General features: G+C 33.8%; 2 protein-coding genes across 2 annotated transcripts; one reads left to right on the forward strand and one right to left on the reverse strand.

The window, feature by feature from the left end:
* Positions 1–5,310: 5,310 nt before the first annotated feature.
* Positions 5,311–7,504, reverse strand: LOC142516746 (protein SHORT INTERNODES-like). The gene is made up of 2 exons (XM_075619880.1): positions 6,329–7,504; positions 5,311–5,939 (listed from the first exon to the last, which is right to left on the reverse strand). The coding sequence occupies exons 1-2, from the start codon at positions 6,999–7,001 to the stop codon at positions 5,542–5,544; spliced, it is 1,071 nt and encodes a 356-aa protein (XP_075475995.1). The 5' UTR covers positions 7,002–7,504; the 3' UTR covers positions 5,311–5,541.
* Positions 7,505–9,843: 2,339 nt separating this feature from the next.
* On the forward strand, positions 9,844–14,206 carry LOC142533705 (putative methyltransferase PMT27). Its single transcript, XM_075640604.1, has 8 exons — positions 9,844–11,273; positions 11,495–11,644; positions 12,067–12,337; positions 12,438–12,548; positions 12,630–12,804; positions 13,284–13,556; positions 13,659–13,853; positions 13,943–14,206. Exons 1-8 carry the CDS (start codon positions 10,050–10,052, stop codon positions 14,157–14,159), a joined length of 2,616 nt encoding a protein of 871 aa, XP_075496719.1. The 5' UTR covers positions 9,844–10,049; the 3' UTR covers positions 14,160–14,206.
* Positions 14,207–14,286: the final 80 nt, after the last annotated feature.

Genomic DNA, 14,286 nt, shown 5'->3' on the forward strand with positions numbered 1-14,286 from the left:
CATTATTTCAAGAAAAGCTGAAACACTTTAATCAACAATTTCACATAAAATACTTTCTTGGACAAAAAGCATAAAAGCCATCAAAGAGAAAAACCTAAAGAAAATGAAACAGCTTAATAACTTGGAGTCTAGATTAATAACTTGATTCATTCTCAAACAAACGGATCCGACCGAGCCTTTGAATTGTAGAGTTTGAGAATTAATCTCGAACGAAAGGATAAAATTTTGCACGAATTTGAGATAAGCAATGATTCAAGTAGAATAAGAGCCATCAGATCGACTTTTAAAATTCGGAACCAAAAAAAATATAAAAATTAAACTGCGAATATTATTAGCTCAATTTATTTCATTCACGTATGGGATGTATCCCATTGGCTACAGAATTTTATATTAACCGTGCAATGTCTAATTACATCAATATTTTAGATAAGGCAAAAACTTATCTGAGACGATCTCACGGGTCGTATTTTTTGAGACATATATTTTATTTGGGTCATCCATGAAAAATTAATATTTTTTATGCTAAGATTATTATTTTTTAGTGTGAATATCAATCGGTAGGGTTAACGCGTCTCACAGATAAAGATTCGTGAGACTGTCTCACCAAAGATCTACTCTTTAGATAATACCTTCACTTCACTACATATAATAATATGTGGAATTTAATCAAAAAAATTTGACCAAGAATTTAATCTTATATATATCAAGTATTTAATCATATTTTTACAAGATATTAATGTTTGGAGATGCAAAAGAATACTAGGAGGGCTACCTTTTTCTCCGTTCTGTTGCTCGAGGAAAAATCTTGGACATGAAAAAAAGTAGATGCAAGTGTAAAATATGTTATGTTGTTTGTTTCTTTGGCATTGAAATGTGGACTAAAATGAATGGGGAGTTAAAGTGTGTGTTTCCATGGTGCATAGCTAGGTCGTACGGACGGTTTTGTACATTGAGAAACTAAAAAGTTCCTTCCAAATCTTGACCTACTTTCGGCTACATGTTACCACAAGGGGGACTAACATTCATGCAATGCATGTTCTTTAGATTATGTATCCTTTTGTTGTGTTAAAATATTAGTAAATCAAATTAATCCACTTTTCAGCATAGTTTTACTTTAAAAATGTTGTGGACGATGATGTTTTGATTAAGATCTCAAGTTCGAGACTCAATTATAACTAAAGGTCTTCTTCAACTCCCTTCGCAATACCACGCAAAAACCGTGAGCAAGATTTTACAGACCCCAGAGTGAAGATTTTTTAAAGAAAGTAATTAGGTAAATTTACATGAAACTCTAATACATGGATAACATTTTTTTAATCTAATATGTGAAATTTGATTATTTGATACTATAGGAACGAAATTGTCAATCCTCAAATAACCTCACTCTATTTCCGATAGGCCTCGGCTAGTCACCTTTCCCGGATGAACTTAGGCAAACTTGTCTGACGACGCATCTGAAATATAAATAAATTTCAAGGCAAAGAATGAGTTGCCTACTCAATTGCCATGTTAGTGCTTCATTGGTGGCACGTTAGCAATCCCGATAACACATTCTCATCACACAAAATAAGGTTAAAAAGTGAAAAAATAATTCTAATTGTAACTGTAAGATTTACTTATCGAAAAACATATAACAAAGAATACTATTTACAAGATTTTACAGCCAATATTTACAAAATATTTGATTAAAAAAATGGCTACAATGATGACATATACTACTATGAGCTGTTGTGAAATAGGTATCATCGTCCAAGAGTAGGTCTCTTGTGAGACGGTCTCACGAATCTTTATCTGTGAGACGAATCAACCCTAACGATATTCACAATAAAAAGTAATACTCTTAGCATAAAAAATAATATTTTTTCATAAATGACCCAAATAAGATCCGTCTCATAAAATACGACATGTGAGACCGTCTCACGCAAATTTTTATTCATCATCAATTCAAGATATATACCACTTGGGAACTCATTATATGTAACAATAAATTACACATTTTCTTTGTGCATCAGATAATTAAACATGAAAGAAACATAATCGATATCACAACAACAAATCATTTAATCAATCGTGCTTGGCTACTGCTCAATCGTTTAGGTACTAACTAAATTTAACAATATATCAGATTGTTCATCTTCACATACATCTTTGCTCGATATCGAACATACATAATCTCATACTTTCTTTCGGAAAGATAAAGAACAACCTCATTCGACTCGCACAATCATGACTTAATATAGTGTATTATTAAAATATATAAGTTTAGAGTAACTAATTTTGGTATCATGATATGTATTTTTACAAACTAAAAATAACTCTCTTCTCAAATTATAAATATTCAATTTTATTTAATAATAATATCATAAAACATATATTAATAAATTTCTATCCAATTTATAACAAACTATATCCTAATAAAATATTTTTTTATCTTTATCTATTTTTTTTTTTGAATTTGTTAATGATCATATCAATCATAACATAAAAATTGTTATAAAAATATATTTTTGAATTTTTTAAATATTATTATAATCTATAGATTTTTCCAAAAAAATTATTTACTAGAAAAAACATAAAATGAAAACTTAAGAAAAAAAAATTCATGTGGGAAAACGAAGACTTGAGAGAACAAGGGCATTGCTATTTTTTTACGGGTGTTGGGACTTTTTCGAAGGATAAATTGAATCAAATAGATGAAACAATTAAATGGTGAAATGGGAATCAAATTCCATATTTTATTTTGGGATTGGGGATTTTAGGTGAGAATCCCTAGATATAATATTATATTATTTTCCTTAAATAATCACATCTCACTCACTATGCCAGATACTTTCTTAAGAAGGAAAAAATTCCATTTGCTTTTGTTTTACTAGGCAGACACCATATATGCACAAAATTCAGTGACATTTGTTGATGTAAATGCCTCGACGCAATTAATTACACACTCAAACATGTATACCTCTATATATACATAAAAAATACATACATATATATATATATATATATATAATATTAATGTTGTGTCTTGCACATTAATTTTTGTAAATATTTATTTTATAACAATGCAATAAACAACTGTTATTTTTTCGATGTGTATTGGATAAAACTCAATCTAATGCAAAAGTCTACAAATAATGTTATAAACTATGTACGACATATTCGTTTGATAAAATATTGGTAAAAAAAATTGAACTCGTAATTAATTTTTATATGCAATGTAGCTTCCACACATGGTGCACTTAAATAATTTGAGAGAGAGACGGCAAGTGATGGAAAACCAGTCACAAAATTTAATGCATGTATAGACTATTGTGGCCCTTTTGAAGTCACATTTGAATTGGCAAAACTTACTAAAAATGAATAAATTCTAAAAAAATATTCGATAACATCAGGCTGCTCAATTTCTTCTGTTGTTTCTAATGCATAGTTCAAAAAGTTAAAATATTCGGATATTATTGTCAAAAAAATTCATTCATAATTGGCTATATATCTTGATGAGTTGAGATGAATTAATATCCATCATGGATTTTATAGGGAACCACAAAATGTATAATAACTCCGTCGTGATTGATCAGATTTTGAGACAATTTTAGTTTTCCTATCAGACTTAGGACCTAATATTGGTGTTTTTTCTTCTACTAAAGTATATAAGTTGGTGTAACAGTTGAAAGTTTGACCAATGATAAAGATTTAGATTATTCTTATTAACACTTTCTCATTCGAGTTTGTCGCACAAGATTTATCCAGTAGATTTTACCCGACTAGCGTGATTTGTAAGCTATTACGTTAACTCAAAGGTTAACCCACTGCGTAAAAAAAAATAATGATTGAGGGTTCTATTGTCATAAAAAATTGAAGTTTTTGTTTAAAATCGGCGGAATCGAGGGTCATCAAGTCAATATCGGCAAATATTACTCATTTCATTCTATCAATTGAATTAAAAATATATGCACGAAGCGTTTTAGGGTTTAAGGTTTTTTTTATTCATACTAATTGCTTGACAAAATCAGGCGAATCAATTTCTTACAGAGTTTCTGTAACAAAAAATCTGATTTTTACTTATGCTTAAATATGTTAAAATCAAATATTTACATATTTGGCATTGAGTAGGCCTCTTGTGAGACGGTCTCACGAGTCTTTATCTGTGAGACATGTCAACCTTACCTATATTCACAATAAAAAGTAATACTCTTAGCATGAAAAAATAATATTTTTTCATGGATGATCCAAATAAGAGATCCGTCTCACAAAATATGATCTGTGAGATCGTCTCACATAAGTTTTTGCCTGTGACATATGGGGCCATTTGGAATATGATCTAGTTAAATAAATTTTTTTATTCACAATCTTCTTTGACTTTATATATATATGACCTTTATATTTGAAAAAACATGCATGGTAATACACGTGGGACAATGCTTAAAAAAAGATGGTCCAAAATAAATAAGGAGATCATATTTTTAAATAAATTTGTGTGATTTAAAGTAATATACCAAAAATTTCCCCTTAAATTCTTCACCCAATTTTCTTTTTAAAACCTCGTCATCATATGATGATTTTCTTTTATCTAATTTACTAATAATTCAAACCACATTCCATGTGTAACATTTAATTGTATTTAACTTAATACAACTAATTTAATATAAAGTATATCCGTAATAAATCAAACATTCGTGCAACACCAATCTTGTCAATGAAATCTTTTTCTTGTTGGAAAAATTTCCATGTTATTAATCTAAGATGTAATTTTTTTTCAAACAAGTAAATAGCCAACTCCTATATATTTAGCTAGAAAATCAGAAGAAATGCAAATTTTAATTTTAATTAAATAAATGAAAACATTTGTCAAATCCAGCAGGCAAACTTCCGGAGAAAATGGGATTTCAAAAGCCACTTTCAAAGTTCAAAATAACCGATCCAGAAATTAAGCGCCTCATACTGTCATACACATGCAGATAAAAAAATTCAACCTTGACTAAAAATTAGTATGAAGTTGTACATATATTTATGAATAAAATATATATTTTATTGTATGATCTCTATAATCCAATTACGATCTTAATTTTTCTGTAAGTAATAATACTTTTCAATGGTTCAACGTCAATCACGAAATAGAAACAAATCACTTTCACGAACCAAATGTTTAGATAAGGTGGTATATTTTCTTGAACAGAATTATGATCATCGTTTTCTTAAAAACCTAGTACATATACAAAATTTGCTAATAATACATTTATTTTATGAAAAAAAATAACTTAAACAAAATATGCATCGAAATCTGAACATAAAATCAATCAGTGTTGGCAAAAAAATCAATCAGTCATCCCCGCATTTCATGCTCTTCTTTTTTGTCCTTGTTCTTGATCAGTATTATATTTCTTTCCTACCTCAATGGGGTTTATGACAGTAACAAAACATCCTTTTTCGCATACATAATAATAAATTTAAGTTTTGATTACTGAATTTAACAGAATGCAACGAAATGGGAGTTTCTTCTTCGTGTTTTTTTCTTTTCTTTTTTGGATTTAATCTTCTTGGATTTCAAGACCTTGGGGATGGGAAGAATTGCGTACCAGCCATGAAGCTGTTAATGGGAGATGAATACAAAGAAGGGTCAGGATAAGGTGATGCTGTTGATGAGGCCGGGACGCCACCGCCGGAGGATGCGGCGGAGGTGGCAGTTGTTAAGTTAAGTTGCTGAATTCCTACAGCTGCACTGAAAGATCCACCACCGGAAGAGGCTGTGGTTTCCCCCGCCGCCGTGTAATGTGTTTGATCAACGCCTTGATCATAAAGAATGCCTTTGAATACATGGCCGGAGATGTTGACTTCAGTTTGATAAGCGTACTGATCTTCGCCTTCATCAATGGCGCTCACTCTCACGCACCGGAAAACTGCTTGTGAGCTCACTTCCGCGGGGAAATTCCCTTCCTCCAACCCTAAAAAACACGCGGCATACAAAGTTAACAGTCACGTATAATCTAGTGAGATTTACTTCGAAGTCATTGAATTTAAGTACTTGAAAAAAGGAATCTTGATCATGTTGAATAGGGTTTTCCTTGCCAAAAGTACAAGGCCATACAATGTCTTGATTGAAGGGGAAAAAAAGAGAAGAATAACAAGAAGAACCTTTATGTTATGTGTGGTGAGAATGGCGGATACAAAACAGACAGTAAACCAAAAATCTTTCATACAAAAATGTGAGTTGATGCGATGTGATATGAACCCCGTAACATCTTTCGCCGATTCTTTTCTTTGACGTTCAATACAGAATCCTATACTTGATGGGTGAAGATTGTGCAGAATTTTTCGTCTCTTAAATTATTACCTGAAGTGTTAAAAGGTACAAGTGACATTGAAGCGCTAGGAATTTTGTTTTCTCTTTGCCTTTTCCCAGTTTCTCTGCCACTATTTTGATCTTGCTGCCGCTGTTGCTGATTCTGCGGTTGCGGTTGCGGTTGCGGTTGTTGCTGTTGTCTTTCTCTTCGTTTTGCTGCGGGTACCCAAGTACTCTTAACATGAGTTTGGCATTGAAACCCTCGATTCTTGCAGCAAGTTCTGCACCTCATATTAGCGCAATCTTTCTTGGCGTGATTTCCACAATCTTGACAGCTGAATCCCCCACCTGATCCGCTACTTTTCATGGTCAAGAATCCCGATCTTGGAGACCCACGATCAGATACATTGAACCCACTTACCCTACTAGGCCCCACGGCAAGCCCCCCCGCGGATGCGTAAAGATCGTGATGTGGGTTTCCGAGGCCACGCTGCAGCAAGTCCGCCGCTTGCGGCTGTGGCTGTGGTTGTGGTTGCCAGAGTTCAAAACCAGTACCCTTGAACGAAATATCCTCGTTTCTGTACAAAAACCAGCTCTCTGGATTGATTCCAGCAGGTGGGTTGATATTCTGGGCGCTGTTTTCTTGATTATCATCAGGGTTGCTGCTGGTTCCTGCTCCTCCTCTCCGTCCTCCACCGGCGCCTAGTGAGAAAAAATCAGCCATTTCTTATGGATTAATTGCGGCTGACAATTGTCCATAGCATAGCACAGCTGAAAAATGCAGACTTAAAAAAGACGATGCGCGAGGAGGCACGCGTTAAATGGTTCTTCCGCCGCAGAGAACCCTTTTCGGGTACCTTGAAAAGTGGGTTTTCAGCTTTCAAACCCAAACAAATTCTAGGATTTGGATGAACAAGAAAAGATCAAGTGCCGTACTGCTATTAGTATTTATTTCTGCCAAAAATGACATCAGTTTGTTCATGTGAAACGAAGATCGAATTGAATATGAAAATGGGTTAGGGTATTAACAACAATAAATGCAGAGTTTTGGGTGTGAGAGAGAGGGAGATTAAAGGGTATTTTGTGTGATTTTTGCAGCTTTTTGTTTGCTGAGAAGAGAGCACTTTTGAGACAGTAAATTAAATTTGGGTTCCCTTCAATTCTGTGGCTGTGTTTCTTTGTGTACAGAATTACAGGTCTGCCACGCCGCCATGGCCTCCCCCTTAAAGCAACTCATTCTCTTTCCCTTTTCTCTCTAAGCAACAGCTAACATTTATATTCTCCTTTCATTCTTCATTCACCCAATTGAGTTTGTTGGTCATTTTCTAAATAAAAAAATACAAGGTCATTGTGACTAATTATCAAATATTTATATCCATGAGTCGAGTTGATTCAATCTATCTCAACGGTGAAAACTAATATTTATAAAGTAATATTTTTTTATTGACATAGTAATTTGAAATCCACGTTAATCAATTATTACATAAATAAATAAATAAAGAGTAGGTCTTTTGTGAGACGTTCTCACGAATCTTTATTTGTGAGACGGATTAACATTACCGATATTCACAGTAAAAAATAATACTCTTAGCATAAAAAGTAATATTTTTTCATGGATGACTCAAATAAGAGATCTGTCTCACAAAATAAGACATGTGATACCGTCTCACACAAGTTTTTGCCATAAATAAATATCAAGTTAACCGATCAATTATTTTAACAAAATAAATATAAAATCGATTCAGAGTAATGAATTTACGCTGCAAATGTTTTGTTTTAGTTAATTTTTAGTAATCTATAACTAAATAACTATCACCTCCAATAGTTTCAAATATTTTCGAATATTCAAAATTTTTAAATATTTTGCTACCCTTATGTATAATTTTTAGCTTAGAAGTAAATAAATTTAGGAGTAGATTTCTTGTGAAATGATCTTACGAATCTTTATCTGTGAGACAGATCAATCCTCCCGATATTCACAATAAAAAGTAATACTTAGCATAAAAAGTAATACTTTTTCATGGATGACCCAAATAAGAAATCCATCTCATAAAATACGATCCGTGAAACCGTCTCACACAAATTTTTGTTTAAATTTAGATCTATTTTCAACCATGTAATAATAAAAGTTTATGAAAGAATTTAATTAGAATTAAAAAAAAAAAAAAAAACTATGCATGCTGGTGAAAGCGTATGTGCATTCTAGTACAAGTAATGCATGCGTATTATAAATTGTTTAATTTAATGATAAATCAAAATTGAATTTTTTTAAAAAAATAAAATTCCGTCTCTTTCAGTGAATTTGAATCATAATGCGTAGAAATTAAACATAATTTTTTGTAGATAATTACAAAAAAATGTTTAATTTGGCCAATGCGCAATATCATATATAATTTAAGCAGTAATATGATAAAAACATTGACATAGAGCGTCCATAAGAATTATATACAACGACGCGCAAACCTTCGTCACATGACGTCGACTTCTATTTAAATTATATCGATAGAAAAATTAAATATTATGAAAAATCTGATCATATAAGCATAAGCAGTAATACGATCGAAATTGACTTTAAAATATTTAAATCATATGAATACTAAATATTTTGTGTAATGACATTATATTACAGTAAAATCTTAACAAAAAAATGAATATCGAAGCTAAGCAGGGGCGAAACCAGGATTTCTAATTTTGGCGGGCGAAACTAATTACTATGCATGCATGCATGATTTTTTATATGAATAACTTCATTGAAATAATTGTAAAAAAGAAGCCCATAAATTTAAGCAAACTAGTAAAAAGAAAAAAAGTGAGTGAGAAAGTCTTGGAAGCCCATAAATACAAAGCAAATAGTAGAATATAGCACATGCATTTTTATTTCACTTGATTCACAAATCATAAATATATATGCATATACATATACATATACATATACATATATATATATAAATAAAATCGGGGAATGATGAGTTTGTCTCACATAAAGAAAAATTAAATTAAATTATTTTTAATAGTTCATATATAGTAAATTAATTTTGATATGATTTTTGTATTATAGATGAGTTTTGAAATATTAATATTATTCATATATATGGTTGTGGGTTGATTAATTTTGAAATATTTATGTTATTTGGACTTCATGTTTGGCTTCATATATTATATGGCTCTGTTAGCCTTTGTCATATTTGCATTTACAGTGGTCAAAAGTGTTGAGAAAATATTTCGAATCTAAATAAATAAACTCCAAGACATGTTTACTACGCTTTCTTTTAAGAATTGTTTTCTCCCTCGCTTTAGTCACATGAATATAAAAAAATTTCTCCCAGTATATAATGAAGATATTCTGTATTTGCGGGTGAATAAATCAAATCAGAATCTGAATAATTTTTTTTAAATAATGATACCATATATATAGAAACGAAATTTTGATTCAGAACAGACTCGACTCTTCACGAAACAATGTACTTTTTCATGAAAATGAATTATGAAACAATGTATTGTTTCCAAAGAGTTGTCTTGCCCCTTACGAAAGATTGTATAATTAATCACACTTGGAGGGTGTTAGTGTTATTTACTTTAATTTTGCATGGAAGAATAATAATGCTGTTGTCCTAGTCTCGTGGATCTTAGGCTGACCTTTCTTTCACACTCCTCTCTTACCCACAAAACTAGCCGATCTCTCTCACAACTCTCATTCATTCATTTGTGTCACCATCTTCCTCTCGTTAATGTCTGTATTCAGTGTCCCTTTTTGTGCATCTTAAAGTCTCTCATGGCGACGAGTAAACCTCGTGGGAGTAAGCGATCCTCAGGCACGTCTTATTCGTCCACAGTTACAACAGTAGTCTTTGTAGCATTGTGTGTATTGGGAGTATGGGTTCTAGCATCAAATTCCTTTTCTCCACCAAAATCCACCTATCGAACTGCCGACAAAGTTCCACAGCAAATAACATCCGTCTCCCAAATTCATCACTCGAAACACAACACGAAGAAAGATGATCATCTGATTACTGAAGACGTACCTGGTGAATTACCTGATGATGTCATCAAACCGGTTGAGCCAAGCGAGAAGGATGCATCGACTTCTGATGATGCAGATGCATCGAATAACGAATCCATTGGAGGAGGAAACGACGAGGAAACGGAGGTTCTAGATGATCAGGGGAAAGAGCATGTAGAAGAACAAGAAAACCAAATAGCCTATGAGACGCAAGTTGCTCAGGAAACAGGCACTCAGAATCGACAAGATGAACGAATGAAAGAAGAAAATCGACAGTCCGAAAGCAAGAAAGTTAAAAATGGTGATGACCATGCGAGCATGCAAACGCAAGATTTAGAAGATCCGAGAGTTCAGCACAGATCACATTTCGATGATACTTCAAAAGTTGGACAAAATCAGTTTTCAGATAAAGGAGACAATCAACAGCAGGAAGATTCACAGATGCAACAAAAGCAACGAGAAAAGCAGTCAAAAAAAGATCCAAATGGGGCGATAATTGATGATCAAATCCAACATGACGAGGCATCTATAAATTCAGTTGAAGATGGCTCAGATTTGAAAGAATCAAATGAAAGCAATACAAAAGAAACTAATCAGGATATTAATTCACAAGAAAATAATCAAGAACTCACCAAGAAAAATGATGACAATACGTTTCCAAACGGGGAGAACTCGGAGATACCAAAAGAATCTGTAGAATCCAAGAAGGCATGGTTTACTCAAGCAGACCAGTCAGTGAACCAGAAGGAGAGACGAAAGGCTGTGTCAAATGAAAAAGATAGGAGCATCTACGGTTATACATGGCAGCTGTGCAATGTATCAGCAGATGCAGATTACATACCATGTTTGGACAATCTGAAAGCAATAGCAAAAATACACAACATGAAACACTACCAACATCGTGAGCGGCATTGCCCCGAGGAGCCTCCTACTTGCTTGGTTCCACTGCCAAAGGGGTATAAGACGCCAATTGTGTGGCCTCAAAGCAGAGATAAGGTGTAGTCACAAAGAGAACATTCACGCTTATAAATTTTAGTCGGATTCATTGCTATTTATTATATTATTATCAATACTACATTAACGCAACTGCCGATACTATTATTATCACCACCACCACACTACTATTGGTATAATACTGTTACTGTATCATTTTTTATTGTTCCTGCTATCATTATCATGATGACTTTTTAGTGCGTGTGCATATCTGGTGGTGGCAGATATGGTACCATAATGTACCACACACATTGCTGGCAAAAGTGAAGGGGCACCAGAACTGGGTGAAGGTAACTGGAGAATTCCTCACTTTCCCAGGTGGTGGAACACAATTCATACATGGAGCATTGCATTATATTGATTTCATACAAGAGGTAAGATAATTTACCAATGATGAAAACAAAGTATATTGCATTTACGAACATGTAAACCACACATTTGATTCGAATAAATTTGCAAATACAATACATGCAATGAGTCATATGCTCTTGATATAACACAAATATTGCCTATGGTAAACTCCGATGAATGAGTTAATTCTCCAACTGTTATTCTGGACTCCATTGAGTGAGTTGCTTACCTAACTGAAAACTTCTTGGCTGATTCTTGAAATTCTAGAAGGTTTTCTTTTGTAGGAAGGGATTTGATTTACGGAGTATTTGAAGAAAGTATTATAAATGGCGCCAATTTGAAAGTGTTTTGAGATTCATTACAATAAAACTAAATTGATCAAAGATAATTTAACATCCACTAAATTGAATTCATCAAGACGTGCCCTAAATATAATTTGTTGTAGGCAGTGCCAAATATTGCTTGGGGAAAACACACTCGAGTTATATTGGATGTAGGCTGTGGAGTGGCCAGCTTTGGAGGTTATCTCTTTGAAAGAGATGTGATTGCAATGTCTTTTGCCCCCAAAGATGAACATGAGGCTCAAGTCCAATTCGCGCTTGAAAGGGGAATACCAGCAATATCTGCTGTGATGGGTTCTCAGAGACTGCCATTTCCTAGTAGTGTATTTGACATTGTGCACTGTGCACGTTGCCGAGTCCCTTGGCATGCAGATGGTTCTCTATTTCATATTATTCTTATGTATCAATATTTTTTCATCTTTTAGCAAAAGTTAGAACAATACAATCCATTCTAAAAAATTGGATTCTGATGAAGGTGGTACTCTGCTTTTGGAACTAAATCGGGTGCTTAGGCCAGGAGGTTATTTTGTTTGGTCAGCAACTCCCGTCTATCAAACACTTGAGGAAGATGTAATGATATGGAAAGGTTGTTATCTTCAATTTTTTTATCTTATTATTATTTTTAAATAGAGCTAACCTATACCATTACATGTTCTCTTCCTCGTAGCTATGTCCAACCTTACAGCTGCCATGTGTTGGGAGGTAGTCACAATTAGGAAAGATAGACTGAATTCTATTGGTGCTGCTATATTTCAGAAGCCAACCTCAAACAATTGCTATGAGAAAAGAGGGCAAAGTGAACCCCAAATGTGTAAAAATGATGATGATCCGAATGCCGCATGGTAGGTCCCCGTGGTTTCTTATGATTTAACATTCCAAAACTAATCATCTTTGTGCAGTAGGAAATTTAATCATTTTTAGCGAGGAATGTATTGTATGTCCTTGTATTAGCAAAAGTATACTGTGCTTCAAATCATAAGACAAATAACTCAATAAGTTTGCATTAGAGTTTATTTGGCTGCACGACATATTAGCGTAAAACCCAGTTAAAGTGACAGAATTGGTTTTTAAATTTATGAGTGAATGAACTCGTAAATTAATAAGCTTCGAAATGGTATGATTTCCATTAAGAATTGTTATAAGATAGCAAACATCCATCCATATTTCTACCCAAGGAAAAAACTCCTTAGCACTTACAGGTCTTGGAAGAGGCAAATTAGCAGAACGTGACAGAGGCCTCTGTTGCTTCAACGTATTTACTGTAACTTCTCTTCTGCCCTGCAATTTGGATCCAGATAACAAGTAGGATGATATCTTTCAGGTACGTACCTTTGCAGCCATGCATGCACAGGGTTCCAATCGAAAAGGACAAGAGAGGATCACAATGGCCAAAGGAATGGCCTAAGCGGTTGCAAATACCACCATACTGGCTAAATAAGTCGCAAATGGGAATTTATGGAAAGCCTGCTCCAGATGACTTTGCATCAGACTATGAACACTGGAAGAAGGTGGTCACCAAGTCATATATGAGCGGTTTAGGTATTAGCTGGTCCAATGTGAGAAACGTCATGGACATGAGAGCAGTTTACGGAGGGTAACTAAACACAGTTATCAGCTTGTTTCAATAACTACACTCTATATAGTCATTAAAAGGATTCAAAAGCAAAAACTGACACTGAGAAAGAAATGCTTACAGGTTTGCCGCAGCACTGAAGGACCTCAAAGTATGGGTTATGAATGTGGTGAACATAGATTCTCCAGATACACTTCCCATAATCTACGAACGCGGTCTTTTTGGGATATATCATGACTGGTGTGAATCCTTCAGTACATATCCAAGAACATATGATCTCCTACACGCTGATCATCTTTTCACAAAACTGAAAAAGAGGTACTGTTGGTTGATCTTAGAATTCACTCATATTAAAATTTATACTTGAATACTGTAGGTAGGACGACTGATTCAGCTGACACTTACAGGTGTAAACTTGTGGGAGTCATGGCAGAGATTGACAGAATCGTCAGACCAGGTGGCAAACTGATCGTGCGCGACGACTCCAGCACAGTTGGAGAAGTGGAGAATATGTTGAAGTCTCTGCATTGGGAGGTCCACTTAACCTTCTCAAAAAACCAAGAAGGGATACTCAGTGCGCAGAAATCTGATTGGCGACCAGACTCCTACACAGCTCCATCTTGATTTGAGTGCAAGAATATTATTACCTGGGCAGCATGAAAAGATTTCTAGAGAGGCAAGATTTCATCCTTTTGGAAGTTCAAACATCATTTTTATCAGATTATACAGAAGACGGCATTTTTGGGGCTCC

This window comes from Primulina tabacum, chromosome 1, assembly GCF_025594145.1.
Source record: "Primulina tabacum isolate GXHZ01 chromosome 1, ASM2559414v2, whole genome shotgun sequence".
Taxonomy (NCBI): Eukaryota; Viridiplantae; Streptophyta; class Magnoliopsida; order Lamiales; family Gesneriaceae; genus Primulina; species Primulina tabacum.

What these genes read in the sequence shown, in the direction of transcription:
- LOC142516746 (XM_075619880.1), bottom strand. Translation starts at nt 7,001, where the DNA reads ATGGCTGATTTTTTCTCACTAGGCGCCGGTGGAGGACGGAGAGGAGGA. An exon ending in TGTACCTTTTAACACTTCAG is followed by an intron (nt 5,940 to 6,328) that starts GTAATAATTTAA and finishes CGTGTTTTTTAG; the next exon opens with GGTTGGAGGAAGGGAATTTC.
- LOC142533705 (XM_075640604.1), top strand. Translation starts at nt 10,050, where the DNA reads ATGGCGACGAGTAAACCTCGTGGGAGTAAGCGATCCTCAGGCACGTCT. An exon ending in GGCCTCAAAGCAGAGATAAG is followed by an intron (nt 11,274 to 11,494) that starts GTGTAGTCACAA and finishes TGGTGGTGGCAG; the next exon opens with ATATGGTACCATAATGTACC. An exon ending in AGATGTAATGATATGGAAAG is followed by an intron (nt 12,549 to 12,629) that starts GTTGTTATCTTC and finishes TCTTCCTCGTAG; the next exon opens with CTATGTCCAACCTTACAGCT.